The sequence below is a fragment of the Puntigrus tetrazona genome, chromosome 4 (assembly GCF_018831695.1).
Source record: "Puntigrus tetrazona isolate hp1 chromosome 4, ASM1883169v1, whole genome shotgun sequence".
NCBI classification, from domain to species: Eukaryota; Metazoa; Chordata; class Actinopteri; order Cypriniformes; family Cyprinidae; genus Puntigrus; species Puntigrus tetrazona.
The window spans coordinates 17,098,331-17,123,804 of record NC_056702.1 but is presented as its reverse complement, the minus strand read 5'-3'; the positions used below and the strand labels follow the sequence as shown (position 1 = coordinate 17,123,804).

The following is a 25,474-nucleotide window of genomic DNA, read 5'->3' as shown; positions in this document are numbered from 1 at the left end:
ACTTATATGAAGAACTACAAATAAATATTTATCCAACTAATTTACTACCCTAGAACATAATAGCATGGAAACCAATACATGGAAAAGTTTAACAATGTTTTATAATGTATCATAACCAATAATTTCTCCAGCTGTTCTTTGAGGTCATTCTTTTGGATAGATTTGTCCATTTAAAAAAAAAAAACTATTTCAGATAGGGTTAGGAGTTCAATTTGATTTGTGCATTGTATTAAAAGAATGGGTTACTGGCTTCTGCTGATTGATTCATCTGAAAAATAACATTTTTATGTAATAAATCTGATTCTGTTGCTTGCTAAATTACACATTCACAGACCCAAAGATCTAAGTCTTTTCCCTTATACCTTAAATTGCCTAGAACCCAAAAAGTAATCACCAACTGGTGTTTAGATTGAAGTGAGCAGCTCTTACCATCGGCAGACACGAACTGGCCGACAGCTGAAGACACCCCTCCACTGTTTTCCACAAACTGAACCTCGGACACGATGATATTATCCTCCAGAACCGAGCCACAGGCCGTGCAGACCGCGCTCCCCCGGGCCGGGTCCGTGTCGATGTCTGCTCCGCCGCAGTTCTTACACTGACGACTCATAGCGGCAGCGACACTCACACCTGAGGAAGAAAACATGAGCGCCGTCACTGAACGAGAAACATCTCGTCAGTTAATAGATACTTGGACACTACGACAAAACACGTAATAAAACCGGGCAGAAATGTGTAATGTGCCACGAAACAACACATCGCCCTGCATGGCAGGTCGACACCGGGACTTGAACCCGGGTCTCCGGAGCACGAGCTCCCCTAACTTCCCGCTTCGCTACGTAACACGGCTAGCGCACGCTTCTACATGGACGGTTAAAGAATCATGCATGTTATCTCTCTCTCTCTCTCTCTCTTATATATATATATATATATATATATATATATCCCTTTATATATAATATATATCCCTTATATTAGAATTATTTCTACTGTGCATTTCTAGTGTCTATAACCATTGCTAAGCTAATGTTTTTTATATGTGTACATGTGCCACAAAATGGAAAGCTAGCTTGCGTGAGACCTGTGATACAAATCTAAACATAACACAAACAGAGCATTGCGTCGTTTTATTCTTTATTTCATACAATAAAGACTCGCGTACATACAAAACGTACAGGACATAGACGCTAACCACTCACCGGTCAGAGGAAGTAAAGACTTATAAACACTTTAAAGCAGTATCCAGTATCCAGTTAAATAAAAGATCTGAACTGCATTCATTGAGCATTCATGTTTAAAAAGATTAAAGTCATTTTTAGGGTAAAATATTTCATTTGACTCATAACACCATTACTGTTGTGACTTTCTACCCAACTGCTATACAACATTGAAGGCTGTTCTAAATGCTGAATATACAGGGGTGGCCCTCCATATGCCACTCTTCTTTTAGTTATTTTGCTTATTTTATATAACTAATATGTGTCCTTCATGGCAAAATTGAGTTTTATAAAATATCAATGACACATGTTTCTTCATTATAATCCTAGTTATGTTACTTAGTTAAGCACTTACATTTAACACACCCCCATTTTGATAATGGACAGGGCGGGTGGCGGACTCCCGTTTAAAAGCGCGATATTATGAAGGGAGCGTGTCCTGTTGTTTATCAGATACGCTATCACGCTCTTTCTCTTACTGAAAAAAAAATAAAGCATTGTTCGTTTTATTTGTAGCAGCTTGTCTATCCTTGAAAAATAATAAAGTCAAGTACAATCGGTGGTCGGTTGAATTCAAGACTCTGATTTTGACAGCGTTCAAGAACGCTGACCGGGAAGTAAACGCGCGATTCAAAAAGCGTGCGGGTAGTTTTAAAGATAGAGCTCAGGATAGCAATTACACGTTGTTTTAATAACCCTGCGTCGTTTAAATGGAGATTCGCGAGAGCTGATGGAGTGGGAACGGTTTGACCTGAATCCGAGGATCATTACAGCTGTTAAAAAAGGTTGGCGAGAAAACCCGACTTGAGTAACGTTACGCTTGGACGCTTTGTTTAATGTCATTTTCTTTTTTAGCCAATTTCCGATCGGCCAAGGAGGTCTTGTGTGTCTCTGGTCCAGATCTGCAGAGGCTGACCCGCTTGTCAAAGACTGATGTTCATCGGCTGCATTACGCCGTAGCGGCTGCTGTCCGCAGGTCCGAGCCGGCCACAGGTCAGCTTCGATGTGCTGGTACTTTTAAAAAATAATCAATTGTGAGAATCAGACATTTTTGAAGCCAAGCTACCGTTTAATGTGTTTTCAGCTTTACAGCTGGTCCGCGGAGAATGCCCTGTTTTGGAGGCCGGACACAGGCTCTCTTTTGCCTGCCCCGTTCTGGACGGTCTCACGCGCGGCGGTCTCCCGTTACGAGGAATAACGGAGCTGGCGGGCGAGAGCGCTGCTGGGAAAACACAGATCTGTCTGCAGCTTTGCCTGTCTGTCCAGTATCCGCAAGAAAACGGAGGGCTTGGTTCAGGCAAGGGGACACGAAACGCCCTTTTTGTTTGCTTGTTTTGAAACCGACTGTTAAAAAAAGGTTTTTTTTTCTCCTAACTACTGGAATTGAAACTTATAAACATTATAAAACAGTGGCTCTCAATTTGACTCGGATTGTTTATGATTTACTGGATGAGGATATTTTAGTGTCTCGCGAACACAAAAACAATTCAACTCTAGATATAGAATTCACACTTGAATTAATTATTGAGGGAAAACAATAAAACAATGAATACACAGTATAGTAATTCTTAGCGCATATGTTAACAAAACTAAATAAACCTTTGTTAGTACAGATTCATATTCTTATTTCACTTTGCAGTTTGCATGCTTTTTTGAGTAACACTTATTAATTATAATTTACAGGATTGTTTTTTCCTTGCTTTAGTTTACTTCAATGCTTGTTTGTTTTATATTATTTTAAATCGTCTTGAGGAAGTAGGGACGGGAATTGAACATCAGTTCCAATTTCAGAATAAGTCCCAACTTATCCAAATTCATACAGCTCTATGAACTCTACAGCTCTTAATTAAGTCCAGTTTTTAAGTAGCCTGCTGATTTTTGTTCATGATATTCAGCAGCAATTAAATGTCTTGCGAAAAATGACGCAGAATAAATCTTAAAATAATTATTTGACTTAATTTCTTCTTTTAACCACATTGGAATTTAAACTGGGCATCTATAAGAATTAGAATTGATTAGCAGAATGGGAGTTGATCGAATTCAAACAATACCCAATCCTCCTCGGAAGATTTCTGAGTTTCCCAATGGGCCTCAGCCTCCTCGTTGAGGAGGAGTTATCAGAAACGCATGGAGTATTATTTCGAGACCTCTTCTGAAATAGGCAATGTGAGATTACTGGACAAGAAGGAGAGTTGCTGCTGCATTAGCTCACATTTTATATGGTCACTTAACAGGAGCTGTCTATATTTGCACTGAGGATTCTTTCCCTATCAAACGACTAAGGCAACTCATTACCCAGCAGCCCCAGCTCAGAGCGGATCTGCCACCGGCTCTGATCCGCAGTCTGCGTTTCAGCGACAACATCTACATCGAGCATGCATCTGACCTGGTAAGACTGCTAAAGATTCCTCCTATTACAGATAATAACCATCATAAAGCGCTCAGTGCTGGTTGGTACGCGAGCAGGAGGCTCTGCAGACTTGCGTGTCGCGGCGTGTGCCCGTGTTGCTGAAGCGAGGCCTGGTCAGGCTGCTGGTGGTGGACTCTGTGGCGGCTCTGTTTCGCAGCGAGTTCCAGGCTGATGAGGCTTTACAGAGGTCACGTCACCTGCTGGCCTTTTCCAACACACTTCACCGCCTGAGTCATCAATACGGTGCACCGGTAGTCTGCGTCAACCAGGTTAGACGGGTCTTAATATACAGCTAATATACAGTATACTACAGAGGAAGAACATTGTATCCGGAGCTACTTCTCTCTGTTTATGTCTATGATGAAGGCTACTTACTCAGACAAGCAAAAAACACGGTTTGGAAAATGAATTCATGGTGCACATGCTTATTATATAGATTTCGTAAATTTTGAACACCGACTGCAGTTTTAAATGACATGAAAATCATTCTTATGCCATTTTTCTGCTCCAGGTTACAGATGTTGTGGACGGACCAAATCCAGGAAGGTGCGACTATGGGTGAGTGTGTTTGTGTCAGTTTAGCCAGCAGCGGCCGGCCAGTATACAGTGGCAAAAGTATGTGAACCCATTTGGAGTTATTTAAACAAAAAAATATATATAAATAATTTCCTCAGCCGCTCTTCAAGTACAGAAAACCACATTGAGCTACAGCAAATAATCTTTCATGTATTTTTGAACACATCCCAATAAATATTCACAGCATATTGTGCTTTTCTGTACTCGAGAATGAGATGAAGATTGGATTACATTATTTGTAAACAAAAAAATTGATATACAAATCAGTTCTAATGGGTTCACATAGCTGCATAAAAGCTTAGCTCTCTATAATTCCAGAATTATAACTAGAGTTTCTGATGCGCTGTTATTGTGTGTTTTTTACTTCTTATGCACAGGCTGGTGGGCAGTAAGGTGCTTCCTGCATTGGGCATCGCTTGGGCCAATCAGGTGATGGTGAGACTCATGCTCAGGAGACTGACGGGGCGAGTACAGTCAGACAGCCGAAGCAGCGCTCCTCGAAAATTAGAAGTGGTTTTCGCCCCACACCTCCCTCGAGCGAGCTGCCTGTGTGGAGTTTGGGAAGAAGGAGTGAGAGGGATCCCTGATGGCCATTCAGAGCTGCAGCCACACACCTCTTCATGATGAATTATCTGCAAAAGGAGGAAAGGACTGCTTAAAACACAACATGGCAGAAATGGCGCCTAATGGATATATAGGTTTATAAAGGACATTTGAATTTTATATACTGAGGAATGGCTAAATTTATGCCATTTGAAATGATTGGACATTATTTTTAATGCACAATTCTTACATGTATTATGTGTAAGACATTTTGTAAAATCTAATCCTAGTTTTATATATTTTTTCCCATATTATTATTATTTTGCCCAGAATAAATGTTTTCCTTAGATATCTGTTATCACAGTTTTCAGACATAAATCTGTTCCAAGCAACAATAAGTATGGTAAATAAAGCCTAATTGTTACCTCGCAGCTGCCCTTTAAGAGAACGGTTGGTTTTGTTCTGTCTTATAAGAAAAAAAAGCTAATTCAATTTGGAGTCACTCCTCGATCGATTTACCGACCTACAACACTCAAAACATGGACAGATAGCATTAGTTGAGACTAGACTATGATATTTCAAGCAGAAAGACAAATACAAATCAGAAAAAGATCAGAAAAGCTATTGTTTTCTACAAGGCATGGTGTGCTCCGGTGGTAAACCCTAACTGTATAGCAAAAATGTGACTATAAAATTCAAATGAATTTAATGTTGCACATGATTCTTCTTCAGTGTTTTCAGTGTCTAAATCATCTAAGCATTGTGAGAAGTACGAACAATAAAAAGTATAGGTATAGAGAGAGCATAAAAAAGAAAGATAAATAGGTCGTGATTTTTTTCAAAACAAACAGAGGGAGAACGGTAACACAAATGTTCTGGTCCCCTGTTTAATGGCTACTGTCATTCTACCTGTCTATTTCTTTGGGACCTCACTGTTTGACTACTTATGACGCGTCGAAAGCCGTTCGCTCCAGCAGAGGGAGCTGAGATCCAACAAAATGAATCTTGTACATGCCACATGGGATTGCCGTAATAGATGGATCTCATTGACGCTCTGGCTTGCCACTAAAGTGGAGGGACAGTGATATCAGTGACTGATCCACAGCAAACCAGATAAAGCTTTGTAATCCATATACCAGATGGCAAACAGTGCACAGGGAGCTGTTTATAATTGTTTCAGAAAACAAGGACCAGCACCACATCCTCTTGTACCACTGTTAGACTTAATCTTCCAGAATATAGCAGGATTGACTAAAAAACTAAATCCTAAAACTTAAAAAGAATCTGGAAGATTAATTCTTCAAACAGTGGTACAATAGGATGTCTTCAAGAGTCACTCAGCACTTATCTGTCCTATAAAATATTAGTCCTTATGTATTTCAAAATACCTCAGCATTTATTCTCATTAAATGGTGGTCATTTTTTAAGATGTGTTTTACCTGAACAAAGTCTCTGAGAACCTGACACCTTGTAATTCTGGAAACCCCAGGAAGGTGGCTGTTACTGAAAATGGTGGCGCTGGAGACTACATGTTTTACAGCCAATTCTTCACATTAATTCTTATTTTTTTTTTACAGGCAACATCTGTCGTTTCTTCTCCACCTGTTTTTTTCTGACCCAGTAAGCATTTTCCTGTCCAATGATTATGTCTTAACTTCGCTATTTCTGTATTGCATTAGTTTTGAATATTTCTTGTGAGAATTTAATAACTTTGAGTTAAACCTCTTTTTTTGGCTCATCAGTAAAAAAAAAAAAAAAGCAGGCCTAATAATTCTGCGCACCTGGATATACAGAGATTTTCTGTCTATATTTTACAATGTAATTTATTTCTGTCATGGCAAAGATGAATTTTCAATTTCATCATTCAGACGTTAGTGTCACATGATCCTTCAGAAAGCATCCTAATATGCTGATTAGCTGCTCAAAAAGCATTTTATTATTGTCTTCAATATTCTTATTATTATCAATATTCAAGGTAAGTCAGATTTATCATCATTATACTATATGAGAAGACATAAAGAATCAAATACTGAAGCTGCGCTGCTTAATGTTTTTGTAATATATATATTTTTCAGGATTCTTCAATGACTTCAAAAAAAAAAAAAAAATATATATATATATATATATATATATATATATATATATATATATATATATATATATAAATTGATATGTATATTGAAATACTAAACTTTTGTAACATTACATGTGCTATAAAAACATTCAAAATGTAAATATTTCTCATCAGTACACAAAACTGCATATTGAAGCCAATTTTGCGGACTATTATTGATATAGACAGTAATGTCGCACCACACATTTCAATTATGTGCTCACTATTGTTTCGTCTGTTATAACAGATAGTTTGAGGTATACTTGAGTTTTTTTGCATTTTAACCTTAAACACATCAGCATCTATCTCTGAGTCTACAATCTGCCACGCCTATTCAAACAGCGTTCTGATGAGAGGGGTTTAAAAATCCTGATAGCATTATAAGTGGACCTCATAAAACAGTACAAAAGCAGTTCATGACCCATTTAAAGCATCCTTGCTGAATAAAAGCATTTATTGTTTAAAAAGAAATCTTACCCCACACATATTATATTATATTATATTGTTTTATAGTTTGTAAACGGTTTGTTTACGGAGCTCCTAGTTTCTCCTCTCTGCTGCCTTTCACATCGCATCAATTGATTTATAAGACAAGCTGGGTCTTACGAGAGTACTGACCTAACACTGCGGCCCAAACCATATTGCAGATCTGTGAAAAACCCCTGAGTCATCCAACTCTATTTCACACGTTTTTTCACAGCCCATTTAAAACAGGATTTCTCAGCGTACTTCCACTTCAGATCCACATTTCAAGATGCCTCTCCAAATGAAAGTGCAAACAAGCAAAACTGCCTGGCAGTGATTAAAGTCCAACTGCACAGAAAAGGGTTTTTGAATAGGCTTATAATCCTGTGAAGCTACTTAACACACACACACACACAGAGAGAGAGAGAGAGAGAGCTAGTCTCTTTATCAACATCAAAATATAACGAATGCTAGATGCACATAAACAAACGCACTCATATGCAGCTAAATGCTGTGAGCAACTATGCTCGCCTTTGAGCTCGTACTGTCACCATGGTGATGATCACATGGGCTGTCTGTCCCAGATTGTTTGACCACCCCCACCCTCGGCAAGACAAGCACCCTCTCCATCCATCGCACCGCAACCTAAACTCAACCCCCCTCCATCCCCTTCTGCAAACACACACACACACACACACACACTTTCCTCCTTCCACTCAGCTGTTTACTGCCGCTCTGATGAAAACCTGGTTATGTAACTCCACCGGTCTTAACGGGCTACACACAGAAGGGCTTTCAGAATACATGCAAAACCGCCCACATCTGCCACCGTCTTCAAAATGACTGCCGGGGCTTCGAGAGCTCCTCACACGTCGAGCAGTCTTAACCCGGACTCTGGTTAGTCAGGCAGGCGTCTGTTAGTATGCATCCCACGTATACTCGTCTCAGCCAGGGCTCCGGAGAGACGGATGCTGTGACTGCAGGCTGCAGCGCTCGCTCTCTCTCTCTCTCTCTCATACGAACATGTATATACGGCCATCTTGGGGAACAGGAAAAGAGGAGGAGAAAAATGGATTCTTGTGTTGAGGCCTGAGGAGAAATGTGGAGCATGTTTATGTGGAAATGTATGTTGAATATTACATCAAAGAAAGACAAGGAGCACAGCTGAAGAAACATAACACATGAGGTTACACACCATGACATCTTTATAAGCACTCACTCACCCCTTTTTACTTTCTAACTTAGATTATATTCTCACTATCTATCTATCTATATACTATTTATTTCAATTAGTTTAAATTACATTTTAATTAAATTAAATTAAATTACATCTGAATTAAATTAAATTACATTTAAAATCACACCATTTAAAGGAGTTGATTTTACTCTGTCACATTAAAATATTTACATAAATACTACTCTGACGCAGAAACAGAGCATTTCTGGGGGGTTTGGGAAAATATGACTTATCACATCCCAGCAAATGAGTAACAGCTGGGTATAAAGTGTATATATATATATATATATATATATATATATATATATATATATATATATATATATATATATATATATGTATGTATGTATGTATATGATGAAAAGTGATTAAGTACAACAGTCAAAAGCGTCAAAAATGAGCGTCTGAATATCTTTTATGGCGGGAGACAGGCAGCAGCTGGTCGGTTGCTAAGACAACCAGGATTAGTCCTGTGCCATTGGCCCTCAGCTGCGCTGCAGACTCTTTCTCCATGAGGTCCCCATCCCATCTGGATTACAACACATCTGGCTCAAATCATAATTTATGTCAAAATATACACATCTCATGTGATATTGCAGACTATTCCCAAAGCCATCTTGATAACACTTCTGATCTATAGAAGCAGAGCCGAAGACACGTTGACAAGCATGAGGGGGAAAAAGGTGATTGCTTATTCAACACATCAATCATTTATGTCACTGCAATAGGAAAAAGCAAATGTAAACAAAAAAGGAGAGGGAAGGACAGTAGAGTATGACATCACCAGTAGAGATGCAGAAGGGTGCAGTAGCAGAGCACCACCACAGGGGGAGCAAGGCGTTTGACAACACCAGCTACTCTATTAAAAACAAAGCTTCCCAATGAGTGTTTTCACAGTGATGCCACAGAAGATCCGTTCTGGGTATCCCAAAGAACCTTTCAATAGACCGGTCTTAGAAAGAACATTTTTTTTGTCTTAAACATTTTAGTTGCCTTATCTTTTTTTAAGAGTGTATTGGCATCCTAAATACATTATGTTACTTGTTAGAAGCTTTTGAGACATGACAAACAAGCAGTTCAAGCGCTGTGTCGATCCAGACAAGATTCAAGCAGACTAAAAGAAGTCTGCATTAAAATTGACCTGTTATGCCGCTCTTGTTTCTTATTAGAAAGCAAACAAATAAACCGGTTCCAGATCAGCTCACATGCCAGCATGTGAAGAAGGCATGTGAACGACTGACTGAGAGTATTGTCCAGTGGCAGATGAAACAGATTCAGATACACAGTAGTTTTATTCAGAAAAGAAGGCTGGGTCGACCCATTATGCAGATTCTGTAGAACGGGGGGTTTGCACTCTAAGACCCTCTTTACTGAACTAGGTCACACTTTGTTGCGAAAGCAAAGAATTTAATTGAAAACAAAACAGAAATTAACAAACAACGCCGTCAGCAACTTGTGCACGTTGGTGAAATAACTGATTTAGATAATGCTGAGTACCAGCACTGCTTGACAGCAGTCCAGAATAGATTGAATCCCTTCTAGCTTGGTTTATCCCTCTATGTTGTTCTCTATCACACACTCACATTGTCAGGCAAGACCAGACATCACTTCCAGGACATTTGGGAAGAATCCATAATGAGACAGAGGCATTGTGGCAAGGAGGCGTCTCCATGGTGACAGGAAGCCAAGCTGGAAAAAACACACAATAGTCAGCAGCAGTGGGAGGTAAATGTGAGAATACGTAGAGAGGGGTTTGTTGGTGTGTGAACAAAACGGTGAGCTTCAGAATTTCTTACATTATGAAATGATAATGACTGTACATGTCTTCAAGATCATCATTACTTCTGGGTCAATTGGGGCCTATGAAATAAATTGCATTTTCCCCCTAAATGACATTTTATTTGAATAATTTTTTCTGTTTTTCAAATAAATTTTTTCCAAAAAAAATTTTTTTCATTAAAATTTTTCTGGACACCTTTTTAATATTTAAACAACATTTGATTAAAAACCGTGTCTTGATTAAAATCATGAAACTTATACAGACTGACAATTTATTAAAGTTACATGTTTATAGGACCCTATGAAATGGGTCTACAGTGAGTTTGGGATGTCAATGTAATTTTACTGTATTTTATACATCTTTTATTTCTATCTCTTGCTCCTGAACTTTTTTTTCATATTATAAATATATTATGCAATATACTGCAAGATTTAGCACAACACCTGTATAAGTATAAAATAATAAAGTTTTACAAATTGCATCACATAAAAAATGGTGAACTTTTATGATATTATACCGAAGAAAAAAGTCTCTTCAGATATTATAGTAAAAAATAAGCCTCATTAAAAGAACAAAATGCTCCACAATGAATAATATTAGCTCTCTAACACTTGTGAGAGCGACACATGCTCACTCATTTGTGAAAACTGGACTATGTGGAGGACAATTAAAGCAGAAGGTGAAAGTACATTTCAGATCAGTGCCTGTTTTTAGCAACGCCAGCATTGTCCTAGACTGACTGACTCCCTCCTGCCTGTTCCCAATAGTGTTATGTAATCCTCCGAAATGTACCAATTTTGCAATTTTATTAGACTCACATATCAAACGAGTAGCCGTCTGGAGGAATACACCCCTAAGACTGCCTCGGGACATGTGAACTTGCCCCATTCTACATGATGAATGTCAAAAATAAACAGAATGGTTTGGGTATTTAATTATCATATATAATTCCACTGACTCTACTGAACAGAGGCCATTTCAGGGTCACAAAGGTCGTTTCATTACTGAAGAACGATCACTGGGGTGCCATATACTACAGCATGATGACTGATGAGCTGCATGAGCTGAAAAGGGCTTCAAATTAAACAGCCAGCGTCCTTCATGTTTTTACAATATTGGACTGTTCATGATTGATTGTTCTCTATGGAGCCTGACAAACCCATCATGCTTTATAGTCATTTGACCTGAGAAAACCTTGGAGAGTATCTGCTCCAGTGTTATGTAATTTCTTCTCATTGTGTTTTTATTCGGACAAATTTTGTCCTTCTTCTGTTCCCTCTTCCTTAGATAATACCTTCTGTTCTAAATGACCTGGGGACGGAGCACAAACACTACAGAGACCATCTGTGATGTCTGAGTGCTATGTATATTATTATGCATGGTGAAGGTTATATCTGAAAGATAAGGTCCTGTTAAAGAAATAGCTAAATTCCATCATGTCATTTGAAAACCTTTGTTTATTCCATTTTTTAAAATAAGGTAGTAGTTTTTGTTTTCACAGTGATGCCATTTATGATCTATTTTGGGTTCCCCAAAGTAGCTTTTAGTGAACAACTGCAAAAAGATATATATATAAAAAAGTTATTTAGTAGAATGTCCAAGCTGCTCTTTTCCATACAGTAAAAAATTAAAAGTGACCAGAGCTCAGGCATTCCTTTTCATTCCTAGAACTGGTTTTATTACGTAACTCTACGCTGAATCAAAGTGCCACCTGCCAGACGAGGAAGAATTACCGCTGCAGTGAAACACTTCCTAACCTAGTCCCCATGATTAGACATTGATGCAGGCTTATCCATCTGCGTAAGAGCTTGTCTCAACTCCCCAAATAGAATAACATGCCACCAAACTAAGTAAAAAAGACTCTTAGTACATCTGACCATTAACCGGATGTTTACAAGCATTGGCCATCCTCCCCATAATTACTCTCTCATTGAGAGTAAGTGTTTCTCATAATCCTAATTACACACAATTACAAACAGACACATCGCCGCAGTCTGTTACATCATTTGAGAGAAGGACACAATGACTGCAAGTCCTGACTCAGGAATAAACCACCAGACGACAATTCTCCCCTAGCAGCATTTCAGTTTGCAGTAATGGGCTAAACTAATGTCAGACTCAGCCTCCAAAATTAGCACTTCCCAAGCACCCAATGAGAGTAAAAAATATATTGTGAAAAAATGAAGCTACTTGCCATTCAGAAATGTATGTCTGTGGGGGGGTGTATATCAGTACAACAGATTTTAACATTGCTTATAATAAGAAAAAATGTTTCTAGAGAATCAAAATCAGCTGCATATTAGAATGATGTATCATGTATATGAAGTATCATGAGACAATGAAGAGTAATAACTGCTGAAAATTCATTATTTAAAAAAAATGTGTACAAAACAACTCTTTTAAATTGCAAAAAAACACTGTTTTATAGTACTTTCCAATCATATAGTCATTTTTAAAACATCCAAAAATTCTCCCTTTTGAACAATAGTTTTCAGCATTAAAACACAGTGGCCCTAATATATGTATTCTTCCATTTAATTGTGCTAATTAGGCCAGGCAGACAAACCAGACAAACCAGACAGGGTAACCTGTCACTCATGAGTCGTCCTCGGTCTAATCAATACCAGTCCGGGTAATGATGACAGCGTACCAGTCTCACATTGTTACGGCCCATTTAGCAGGGACCAAATGAGGGAGTTAGTTATACAGTGTGTCCTTTTTAGCATTAGTTGACCAAATGACCAAATGGGATAGGAAGTTGTTAAAGCAACTATTCAATGACGTTTTAAGCATCTATAATAAAGATGCGGGCAGAAAACAAAAAGCTGCCTTTTATTTCCTTTTTCCCCCAGCTCGCATCTATCAGCTTATTCACGTGTGTGGAGAGGTATCAAAAAGCTGTTAGAAAAAGTGAGAGTGAATCCTTTGTGTCTGGAGTGAGAGCCAAGGGGGTGGGGGCCGGGGGGGGGTACTGAAGCAGACAGTCTGGTCATCACAATCAGGAACAGTCTGGTCTGTACAGTTTTTAAGCATGCACTGGTTTTGCAGCATTAATTTTTGCAGCATTAATTAAATAACTAATATTTTAAAATTCAGGATATTTTTAAAAAAAGTTCACAAGACCAGAGAACAGAGTCTTGATTGAGGAGCATGGTTTTAAGGCAAAGATAAAGTCATACACCACACTTTCCCTGAATTGCTTTAAAGAGTTAATTGAATCAGTGGTTTATTTTTTACCACAGTGCACTGGGATTAAGATATGTCAGAGACATTTAGGTGAGGAGAGTAGAAGGGAAGGGAACTGAAGGAACACGGTGGATGTTGAGGTTTTGTGCGTTTATTTTTAACATGAGTGCGTATATATCATCACTCTTATATTGGACTGAAGTGTTGATAAGGGGTATGTGGGTCTGACTTAACATCCGACCTCTGATATTATGCAACTGTGTCTGACTCACTGTCTTGCCTCAAGTGTTTAACACCCCAGTAAAGCTCTGCTATAGGATACCGAACATAATACAAATGCATATAAAACAATGCAAAACCGTGAGCGGTATAAAATAAAGCAGATAAAACATTTGATCTAATACACTTTGCAGGTGCACTGACTGACTGGCAAATGTGAAGATTTGCCAAAATGTAATTCATATATACATAAAATATATAGATGCAGCATGAATATATAGAGTGTAGAAGCAAGTATTTTTATGTGTAAATGGATTATGGGCTCATTGCCTAATGCTGGCGTCTCACCTCTATCTCTGAGAATGGAAAGGTGATTGAAAGAGAACTGTGACTCCACGTACTGACCCCTGAGACTGATAAACACAGTCCAGATGGGGACAGAGGGGCCGACAAAGGGAGCCCAGCAGGACAGGCCCACACATCCTCAGTCAGGCCTCCATCCTTCCCCCTACAGATACCTCCCCAGTGTCCTCTATAACCTCTCTGCACTCACCTCATCTACGGTCTACGTACATAAAGGTTTGTGAAGTATAACAACATTAAAAAAAGTATTACAAAACATTTATTAAATATATTAGATATGCATTCATTTCTCAAAAGGAGAACGGGTTTCAGCTTAGTGTGTAGATGGAAAGCAGCAGCTATCAGCATTGTCATGATAAAGACTGTATACACAGCGGCAGGAGAGAATTGATAAGAGCTCTTTAGGAGGGGAATAAAATGCTCTCTTTGTTTGGCAAGTATGCGATGAGTGCTAATTGTGTGCAGCCATCGGAGCATTCAAAGCCAAGTGTGCAGTTTAACATTTCATTTACGTTTATTTTCTTATCAATGCTACTTCCATTATATCAATAAATGTTAGTGATTGAATAAAAAATAGAACAAAATTATTATGACAGAAAAATCATGGTCTATAAAATTTGCTTTATCGCTATTGGGTTTAAGAAATGTGTTAAATGTTACTGATACTCAAAATAACATAGGGTACAATAATATCAGACCGTGGTAGTGTCTGCACTGGTGCTTCCTGGTGTGATGATTTATTAATAATGTCATGCCAAATTGACAAACCACCCCACTGCCAGTCCATCTGTACACACAATCACATAGTATTAAAGCAGTATTCTGTGATCTTTAGACGTGCGCAGACCATCTGTCCATCACATACAGCCCATTTTCAATCTGTTTTCTCCACTCGAAGACATGTGAAGGACTACAAACATTCATTTGATGCGTGGAAGAGAGCTATAGTGTTATATAAGCCCTTGAAGTCTTGAGAAGCGTGTGTAGTATCCATCTGCACCATTAAAGAAGAGTCCTGTCTCTCTGTGGATGAATGTGCTGTTTCAGCTGGCTGGAAACTAAGGCGAGCTTCACAGCACTGCATCCAGGGAGCTATTTCTGGCAGGCCTTGCTAACGCGCATCGCTGATGACTCTTTAATATGTCCTGTCACTTAGCCTTTTCCAGGAAGCTTTCTGAATCTTAGTCTTTAAAGAAGAGAAAAGGCAGGTGTCACCATTCTATTCTATCAAATTTCCTAAGGAATAGCTCCTATTTCATATGTATTTTAACACATATACACATATTCTCATTATATATATATATATATATATATATATATATATATATATATATATATATATACACAGTGTCCTTCTTAAGTATAGGAACAGTAAAAACAAAATCGCTTAGTTTGCTGTGGAGTCAAATATGCTTAAAAGATGACTGAGACAAAACTAGAGAATGTCACATTTTATTTAAAGCTAATAAGAACAGCACTTTTAGAGTTTCATCCCCTATCTGATGTGAGCATAAGTATTGGGAGAGATTTTATTATTATTGTTATTATTATTTTATTATTATTATTTTGTTGCAATCAGAGCATCGAGTCTCATAGGCATCACCTTTGAAATGCTTTTTCCCGGCCTTTATTGCAGCCAATTCCAACTCTCTTCTTTATCTGGTGAAATTAATGTTCAATCAGATTTAGATCTTTAAGATTTGGGCAATCCAAGTCTTACTTTTCTTTGCCCTGATAACTGGCAGGGTATTTCGGGTCATTGCCCAAGCGCTTTCTGCATTTTCTTGAATATTGTAGCCAGGATGGTTTTGTAACCTTTCAAACTCATTCTGCTACTATCATCATACATTAAAACTGAGAGAGCCTGATTCAGAGACAGCTATGCATGCCCATGACATAACCTACACCAAGCTTTAGAGATGAGACTGCTAATCTTTGTCTCATCTGTCCATAAAACTTTATTTTAAAAATGTTTTTTGCTAACTTTAATCTTGCATTTCTATATTTTAGTTTATATCTTGCTGTGCGGCATCTGTAGCTTCATGTCAAAGTCTCCAGCGGACAGTAGATTGTCAAGAGCATCACTTCACTACAGACATGTGCAGGGTTGATTTTCACAGCGTTTATGATTTATCAACTACTGTTGTTTTTTTCAGTCGATCAGGTTGTTGATGGTTTCCTCTTCTTCTCCATGCCCTTTTGTTTTTAATTTACTTTTTTCTTTTAGTATCCAAATTGTTTGTTTTTCTCTCAAAGTCGGTCCCCTCATCTCCATCTTCAGGCAACTGATATGACACATTCCGTGCTTTTAATGCAAATTAATGCAACAGGACACTTAAAAATCACTTAAAAAGACTTGTTCCAATAGTTATGCTCACATGATTTTGAACCATATCTTTTCTTCAGATTTCTCCAGCACACAGATTTATTCAGTCTTTTATGTTCCAATACTTGGAGGGCACTGTAAGTATATATTAACCTATGATAAATATGTTGTATGTTATATATAGAAGTGAGATGGCAATTAGCATATCAGCTGCATAGACTTTTTGTAACATCTGTATGATGCTTTTCTCATTTAACACATCAGTGGCTTTGCTTTTTTAAGCAGAAACAGCAAAAGCAAAAGAGAGAGAGGGAGAAAGGGAGACATGAATAAAATCAATGCATAATTAAAGATGATATTTCCAGTCATGACATAATTCAGCTCATACATTAACCTCAACAGAGTGCAGAGTCACCTCTCATCGCGTGCCCGACGACAAGCCACATTTGTGCCAACAGTCGAATCCCTGCACCTCCCCCTGCACCCTCCACAAAAGCAGCTTATGGATTACAGCAAAAGCTGTGCACTGTCATGTGACACGAACTCTGTGGGACAAAACACTGTGTGTTTTAGAACAAAAACACTGTAGGCCAAGAATATAATCACAGTGGCCATGTCCTATGCATCTGAAATACACACAGTTTTCATATATAGCATGTTGTGCTGTTTTTAGCGAGTGTGTCCACTGATGGAGCAAGGCTTTATGTAAGAAGATAAGGCAAGGTGAGCGGGCGCAGAGCGGCCTGACAGTCCAGTGTTTTGTCTCCAGGCTGCACCGCAGACATCCCAATCCACTTTGCTCTCACCTGAACACTACCATGTCAAGTATCAAAGTGACTAAGATCAGGTGTGCCTAACTTGCCACACGCCATCCGTGGATTAGCCATGATGTGTGACTGAGTGGTTGTTTACGTCGTTGTGAGTGAGTGTGTAGGAAAGAGAAGTGGTGTGATTGCATTCCTTCTAATCCCAGGATCCAACAGCTTGATGCAAGCTAATAAGCAATTAAATACTAATGACATACGTTTAAAGGGATGTTCTGTCCTAAAGTCAACAATATAAGGAAATAGTGCATAGTTTATACTGAGCATTCTCTCTGGTAATACAAGCAGGACTTTTGCAATCATTTGGTTTGTTTAAACCCTGCTGCATAGACCCTGAACTACATTTTTTTCTTTGTTCGATAATCCACTATTGTTCGATAACCATTAACAAATATGAAATACATTTCCGTGTTTTAAATACAGGCATACGTGTATGTGTTCACCTGTTCGGGAAGTTGCAGGGACAGAAGAAGACTTAAGCCAGGCTCACACTACAGAAGTTTTAAAATGATAAAATCTCGTTACAGCACATACATATAAAGAATTTTTGCAGGTTATCTTCCCTCAAATCTTAAACATGCACACAGTCAGGTTAAAAATTCTGTAGTGTGAGCCAGGCTTTAGTTGGTGTTTTGAAGAAAAAAAAAACTATACATGTAAATTGAGATATAGCTTACACTTCAAAAGGTGAAAATATATTTTTTTTCTGCCAGCACAATCTTCAATCACAGTTAAAGACACCATGTGCAGCTTTAAGATGCTGATCAATTGCCATCATGTCCATTTAGACAGGAAGTGTGTCTCAGACAGACAGGGAAGTGAAAAGGGTAGGTGCTGAGAGGCTAAGAATCAGTATTCGACAGATGAAGCACACTCATTCCCAGACCCTTAATCCTGTTACTGCAACATGAGATCAGTTCTCTGTTCCAGTGGTATGAAGCACGCTTGAAAGCCCTAATGAACACCAAGTTCTGTCATGAAAGTTCAGATAATGCAGACAGATGAATCGTTAGTGCAAACTGATGATATTTACAGTGTTAAACTATCGGCACAAGCTTGGTTCATGTTGCATACGCAGCCGATCCCCCACCTTCCCCAGCGCCACCTGTATACATCTTCAGTGGGTTATTATATGTGCAGCAGCAGTAGGTCTTAGTACCAAATACATTAAAATTCCATAATCCATTAACATTCTAAAATCTTATGAGAACTGTCATAAAAGAAATATAACACATATGAAGATATATGACAGAAAAGCATGCATTCTGTCAAGCACATGCATTTTTAAATATCAGCATATCAACTGTCTGGTCCTTTTCTGAGAGAATTGTTGTTGCATGATGATTGCAGTGCTATTGATTATCCTCATCCTCTAAAGGACTGTATGTCCTTTCGGTGCAGAGCACACACACAGCAGTCAGAAAATCAAAGTCTCTGACAAAGCACTTTGAAAGACTAGAAAGGAAATGAGTAGGCTGGAAATAAAACAGCAGGAGCCTTGATGGGAGGATGTGAACATACTGGTGTTTACAGTAATGACACAAGTGTGCAATTACTGATTTGTCTTCGTTAGGCTATTTTTACTGCAGGCCTCACAGAGTGTGAGCTATATTTGCAATTTATTAGATTAAAATTGAATATTTCAAAATATTTTCTTGTGACTTACGTTTTACAGTAAAACCGCCCCGGGACAAATTTGTTTGGGTGAGATCGGTTTATAGACAAGTAGTTGGAGGGCAGCCAGAGAACTGTGACAGCATCAAGCTGCAGAGCACAGAAATAAAGTATAGCTTTAATATGTCCCTTGGCTTTCTGTCATAGCGTGTTCCACTTTTCTATTCAGATTAATATGCAAATTAGTAAACCTTAAGTAATTAAGCAGTGACTAGGGTATTAACAACATGCTTTTAAAACATTGCTATGTTTGAGAATCCCAAACCAGGGGCCCTTGACATGGTGGTAGTCTCGAGTGGACAAAACCAAACCACTTCAATCCAGCTTTGGTGGTGATACTGAGCATCAGTTTTCTCTGTCAACACATGCTTTGATCCTGTGTTTGTACACAGAATGCACATGAATGTGGCAACAGTCAAATGCAAATATAGCAGGTTTGATTCGCTTCTCACGAGAGATCCACTTTCCTAAAACCCAGGATTGGTGCAAACTAAACTCAAACTTACCTGACTATCCAGCTAATCCTGCTTTATGGTACTATCTCCTGGCCAACATATTAATAGTAGCATTGGTGTGAGTTTGTGGTGGGGCTATATGTTTGACTGGCCAATGGCAGGCTGTAGAAGTGTTTGGAAAGCATATTGGTAATTTATCGCTATTTTTGAAATTGATGATGTAATGACACAAAACAGAAAAACTTTGGTGTTACTTTGGTGTTAGTTTTAAAGGGTAACTCCACCCCAAAATGAAAACTGTGTCATTAATCACTTTCCTCTATGTCGCTGCAACCATTGTGGACAGTATCTGCTGGACGCAAACTGCACATGCTCTACTGTGTTAACAAACAAACGGCTTTTTGATTCATAAGACCTCATTTGATGGACTAGAGTTGTGTGGATTACTTGTGGGGTACTATGATGTTTTTATCAGCTGTTTGGACTCTCATTCTGACGGCACCCATTCACTGCAAAGAATCAATTGATGAGCAAGTGATGTAACGCTACATTTTTCAAAATCTGTTCCAATTAAGAAACAACCTCATTGACACCTTGGTTGGCCTGAGGCGGAGTAAAGATTGCAGATTTTTTTTCTTTTTGGTTACATATTTCATACTCGAGTCACTGCAAAACACATATCTTTTACTGCTTTAAAAGCAGAAAAGATACTAAATGAACTAAACAGACTTGCACCAGAGGAAACAAAGCAGCTTTATCTGAAACACTGGCCACCAGTCCTAGCAGCACAACCTGTCTGGATGACGCTAGTGTGGGACCTGCTTCAGCCGTTTTCAGAGGCTGAATGAAATCCTGAATGGCAGTGACGGAGACTCTGAGCCTGTTGCCCCAGTAACAGGGCAGCTTTTGAAAAGGGGACTGACAGCTTAATCAATGTAGGCATAGCCATGGGCTGCAAGTCACTTTGCAAAGGGCCCTAAAGTATGGGGACCTGGCAAGACCCTACGTTTTCTTCAGATACTTTGGTGCCTCAGCAAGGAGAGAGCAAAGCAAAAGCATTTAATGTACAGAAAACACTGGGCATTGAGACCAGGGCAGAAACTAATTCCTACCAAAAACAAATAAAAGATACACTCAGATATTTTTACACTTAATTGTGCTAAAGTGGAACTAATGCATTGCAAATGCAAGTAAACAAAAGCATTCAAAGACCTATGTTATTGAAAGATCATACCATCCTAATCGATAGTGAGATTAAAACACATTTTAGGCTTTAAATTAAGAAATGTGCACTGTGCATAAACAGCTAGTACTCCAAATAAAGTTTAATTAAAATTTTTGCATGCACATGCCAGCAAAAATGTAAATAGATCTGAACTATACTTAGTATTGTCACGGTGTGGTTTAGAGAGAAGGAGCACTCGATGAGAATATAAAGTTAACGATTTTAATCATGCACACATAAAGGAATAACACCTCGGTCAGGTAGGCAGAGAGCCAGATAAACTAAACCACATAAAACATAGACAAGATCAGACAAACAGAACTGAAACAACAGGACTTAAATACACAAAGTAATTTGACTAAATTAACAAGACACAGCTGAAGACAATAAGACATTAAGTATGTCACACAGAACACATGGCACATGACAAAAACACGTGTGTGACAAGTGTGCTCAAATAAATGTATTAATATACTACTTCTATACTAAATATGTAGTAATGATGTTAGCGTACAAAACTCATTTTTAGCTGAAAACAGTGTCATGTAAACACCCCCATTAGATTCAGCTTAACTGGATTTTAGTACTAGTAAATAAATTGTTGAAATTAAGTATTTTCTTCAAAGGAAAAATACACAGTACTCAATACACAGTGCAATACACAGATTTTTGCCCAATCAGATGCTCTCTACAATGAGACTGTCCCTCCCTCAACACCAGATTTACCTTAAATGTATAATACAAACACACACACACACACAGGCATACATATATGATGTATATAATATTATCACAATCTGTTTTACAAGGCTAGTAAAGCTCCTTAGAGCACAAGCCGTTCCTGTTCAGTGTATGTGAGGTAATAATTCAAAGCGCTGGGTGACCCCTCGACTGAGGTGAGGCCGTGTGGAGCACGCACCCCTCCCGCTCTGGATGTGCTGCTCCATCCACATGCCTCCATTTTGCTGCTGAGGCTTTTCCTCATGAATTAATGAGCCTTGCAGTGCGGCAGTGAGGCCACAATGTGCTGCAATGACTCTCAGAGTCCTGCCGCAACCTGACAGCAATTCAGTTACACCATAAACTACATCCTACATTTCAATTAACAAACTTGACTCAATTCCAGCATCACGGCGAGAACTGGCAGAATTTTCACAGAACTGAATCTGACCTTTATCTTCTCATACATGCTGTATTTCTATTTGAAGATGTGTTAAATGAAAGCGAGGCCAAAGGTTAAAGTTTAACGTGATATCAGCCACTGTGTAACACTACGTCTGCCGGTGTGTTTACTTTACACCTGCACCAAAAAGAAAAACTTACTTACCCACATGACGTTTTAAACCTGTATGAAATTCTTTCTTCGTGGACACAAAGATATGTTGGTAACCAGACAGTTTCGTTTCCCACTGACTTCCACTGTATGTTCAAAAATAGAATAGAAGCCAATGGGAACCCGAAACTCATATATTTTCAACATTCTTCAAAATAGCTTCTTTAGTGTTCAGCAGAAGATAGAAATCCATACAGATTTGGAATGACATGAGGGTGGGGTAAACGATGACAGATTTTTCCATTAAAGGAATAGATGACCTGAAAATGCGAAGAGGGAGAGATTTAAGACAAAGCAAAAGATGTAGAGCAGATGTGTGCTGATGAAGAGAGCCGCAGCAGGTGAGCAGAAGAGGATGCTGGAGGAGGGGTTATATGTGTAACGGGATAGCGGCTGCAGTACTTCTCTTTCTTGTCACATTGCTATTAAACTTTAATGTAATCAGAGTGGCACAGCCGGCAGTGAATGGCCTTAGACCCAGGCATGCATCAGAGATGAGACTGATAAAATGGAGTAATACAGGAAAAGGTATAGCAGAAGAAAAATGACACCATGTCTCCTCTTTCACTCTCTCTGTTCCTCGTTAATGCTGACTTGAGTCCAGTGGCTCATTTGAATGTAACAAGGTTGTTTTACCCCGAACTTTCTTTTATTTCTCTCTTTCATTTCTGCACAACTAATGACACCAAATGGGAAAAAAACAGCTGTTTTCAGACAAATCTTCTGACATAACATACATCGGCCTTGTATTATAAGACTGAGATGTAACGCTTTAATATATACTCCTGCACCAAATTAATTTGAGCCTTAACTGAAATGTTAGAATAACATACATTTAAAAATTTTAATATGTTTAACATTATACATATAATTTGTAATTTTCTCCAAAGCATGCCATATTCACAGTCTCTTAAGGTTTATAAGGACACCGTACTGCATTAAGCATCTTCCTTCATCCTCAGTGGATTAGTGTGTGAAAAGACAGAACAACTGTTTGAAGAAAGGAGAAGAGGATAAAGGACAGGTAAATAAAAGTCATAACAGTAGTGTGAGATGCCAAGGTGCATCATACTGCTGCACTGCAGTGGAAACTGCAGTGGCTCCTCCTCCTAGTGTCTTACACACACACACACACACACACACACACACTCACACACATGCATTCACCTTACCATCTTCTTCACAAGGAGAGGAAAACATCACAGAAGGAGGAGCCTCAAAGGCACGTGGAACAGGCATGAGTGGACAGCCACACACTCTTAATGTACAAATCCCACATGCAGCCTAGCAGATGAGATGTTAAATCATTCATAACTCAAGGCAGACTGTGCCTAATTGCTGTTTCTATCTTCTGCTCTGAAGAAAAAAGCCTTCTGTGTCATGCAGTGCCTCAACGCATTCAGCAAATAGAGCTATCAGACATGAAAACTGAATGAAAAAGAGCCTTCGTTCCAAAACCTAATGAACATTTTAGGACAGCACTGTGACATGCTCAGTGAAAAAACAAAAAGCTATCCAAGATGGTGGACAGAGTCTATAGGAATGTACACTAATATTTTTTTTTACATTTTATTTTGAACAAATATTTGAATCTATTTAGAATGGACAATTTAACAAAAGTGCATAGCGTGTGTTAGAACATAATGCAATTAGCTTTGAAACAAGTAAATATCAAACTCTGTTGGAAACTGTGTGCTTTATGCAAAAAGTATGTTTTTTAAAGGTGACATATCACAAAAATCTACATTTACCAGGTTTTAAGTGCTAAAATCATGTCCCGATGCATCTGCCAGCCAAGAAAATGTGAAAGAGGTTAACCCAGTAACCTTTTTTCGGGAAGTCCCTTAATCTGTAAGTTTCCACCCAAGGCACTGTAAGCGTCAACGGTGTGCCAGTTCAAATGCCATGGTGACAGTCTGAGCAAAACAGGCTGACAGAGCCTCAGAGGAGACAAGAAGACTGTGGATTTATTGATTTATTTACTGTAACTTATATTGCTGCTGCCACACAGATCTAATATAAACTTGCTATTTATTTTCCCAGCTGTTTACTTTCACAGACATAATCACCGTTTTTTTAATGTAAACTTGTGTGTGTGAATAAGAACTTGACAGCCACTTTCTGTCTGTGTCCTTCAGACGTGTACACTCAGAAAACCATGACATATCAGAAGTTTAAACTAATATGCTTTAAAACGCATGATTTCAGTGCGCTAACTATGACAATCAGAATCAAAACAGATGTTTTTAGCAGGTACGAGACAAGCTGCAATGGCACAGATCTATTCTGGAAAAGGGGCGGAGTGTAGAAACTCATTTGCATTTAAAAAGACGGACATGAAAATCAGCTTCTACTTCAGTTTCTACTTCCATTTAAAACAGGCATTTTCAAAAGAATATAATAATTGATCTGTGGGGCATTATGAGACACCAAAGGCTTGTAAAAAGGTGCATTTAAATATATGGGAAATAAGTAAAATATATTCATTTAAATCAGCATTAATATTGTTAACTCAAATAAGAATAATAAAAAAATAAATATACATTTTGTGTGTGTGTGTGTGTGTGTGTGTGTGTGTGTGTGTGTGTGTGTGTGTGTGTATGTGTGTGTGTGTGTGTGTGTTAGTGCTGTCAAAATTAGTACCAGTTACAAAGTGTTAAAAATACTCAAAGCTCTTAAAGTAATAGCAGCCAAATAATCTAATAAATGCTGAATAAAAGAATGTGTATTTTGAATCTCACACTGGAATCTGATGTGTTTTAGAGTTAACAGGAATGTCTGTAAATGTATTAGACAATGTCCCAGTAATGAGCTACCAGTAGTGTTTCTGTTACTTTTACAGATGTAATTGTTACACTGCTGTAATGCACTAAATACAGTATGTAATGCAGCAAAGCTTACCGTTGTGAGAATGCTTGTAGGTGGAAAATGAGCAAGGACACTCAATCTTTCAGACACTCGGGTGGGCTGCAACCTCCCCTCCTTTGTCCCAGTTCCTCAGTTCCCTCCATCCTCATGGCCTATAATCCATAGAGAAAGAGAGAGAGAGAGAGAGAGAGAGAGGTGAGTGTGTGCAGGTTTGTACCAAACACCCAACAGCTGAGACCAGGCAAGACCAAACTATCATGCAAGAGGATAATTACAGTCATCAGACATTTGCTCCCCATGTCCCTGAAACACTTTGCAAGCCTTTGTGAATGCATCTTGTCAACGGCGCTTTGATATCCTCTGCATTTCCCATGGCTCGGTGGCAGACACAGGTGTCAGATGAGAGTGTTTTGATGTGTATCTTGCTTTGAGAAGAACACAGCACGGTATTGTCTCACGGACACTGTTGATGTGGGCAGGAAAGCCACAGTACCATGCTCCTGTGTGTTAAGCAATGCCAACAGGAGCAACGGGAAGTCCAGAGCTCTCTGAAAACTAAACGCAGGTGCCAAGCCAAACAATGTTGATTATGTGTAATCGTTTGACTAGATGCCCATTCCCTTATTAATTTATAATACCATAAATCATAGTCCCAACACA

At 38.6% G+C, this 25,474-nt stretch overlaps 2 protein-coding genes and 1 long non-coding RNA gene across 5 annotated transcripts in view; 1 reads left to right on the top strand and 2 right to left on the bottom strand.

Annotated features, from left to right (window-relative positions):
* brf1b (BRF1 RNA polymerase III transcription initiation factor subunit b) overlaps positions 1–1,372 on the bottom strand; it is a 54,065-nt gene extending 52,693 nt beyond the window's left edge. Inside the window, 2 exon segments of the mRNA XM_043236670.1 lie at positions 430–630; positions 1,200–1,372. Coding sequence (XP_043092605.1) covers positions 430–610 — 181 coding nt within the window. The 5' untranslated portion in view covers positions 611–630; positions 1,200–1,372.
* Positions 1,373–1,687: 315 nt separating this feature from the next.
* xrcc3 (X-ray repair complementing defective repair in Chinese hamster cells 3) lies at positions 1,688–5,462 on the top strand. Of its 2 annotated transcripts, XM_043236668.1 has the most exons (7): positions 1,689–2,002; positions 2,073–2,210; positions 2,302–2,514; positions 3,452–3,606; positions 3,684–3,896; positions 4,139–4,185; positions 4,581–5,462. In XM_043236668.1, the coding sequence occupies exons 1-7, from the start codon at positions 1,948–1,950 to the stop codon at positions 4,825–4,827; spliced, it is 1,068 nt and encodes a 355-aa protein (XP_043092603.1). In that variant the 5' UTR covers positions 1,689–1,947; the 3' UTR covers positions 4,828–5,462. The 2 variants fall into 2 exon arrangements, with proteins under 2 accessions (XP_043092604.1, XP_043092603.1); XM_043236669.1 differs by lacking the exon at positions 3,684–3,896 and having other exon boundaries at positions 1,688–2,002.
* The window catches only part of LOC122342667, a 28,568-nt gene continuing 7,792 nt past the window's right edge, over positions 4,699–25,474 (bottom strand). For both annotated transcript variants that reach the window (XR_006250625.1, XR_006250626.1), the window contains 3 exons: positions 24,848–24,966; positions 10,145–10,250; positions 4,699–4,835 (listed from right to left, as the gene is read on the bottom strand). This is a non-coding gene — a long non-coding RNA (uncharacterized LOC122342667). The remainder of the gene's footprint in view (positions 4,836–10,144; positions 10,251–24,847; positions 24,967–25,474) is intronic.

Excerpts from the sequence above, each read along its gene's own strand:
- xrcc3 (XM_043236668.1), top strand. The coding sequence starts at position 1,948 with ATGGAGTGGGAACGGTTTGACCTGAATCCGAGGATCATTACAGCTGTT. Across the intron at positions 2,515-3,451 it reads AAACGGAGGGCTTGGTTCAG|GAGCTGTCTATATTTGCACT; the intron begins GCAAGGGGACAC and ends GTCACTTAACAG. Across the intron at positions 4,186-4,580 it reads CCAGGAAGGTGCGACTATGG|GCTGGTGGGCAGTAAGGTGC; the intron begins GTGAGTGTGTTT and ends TCTTATGCACAG.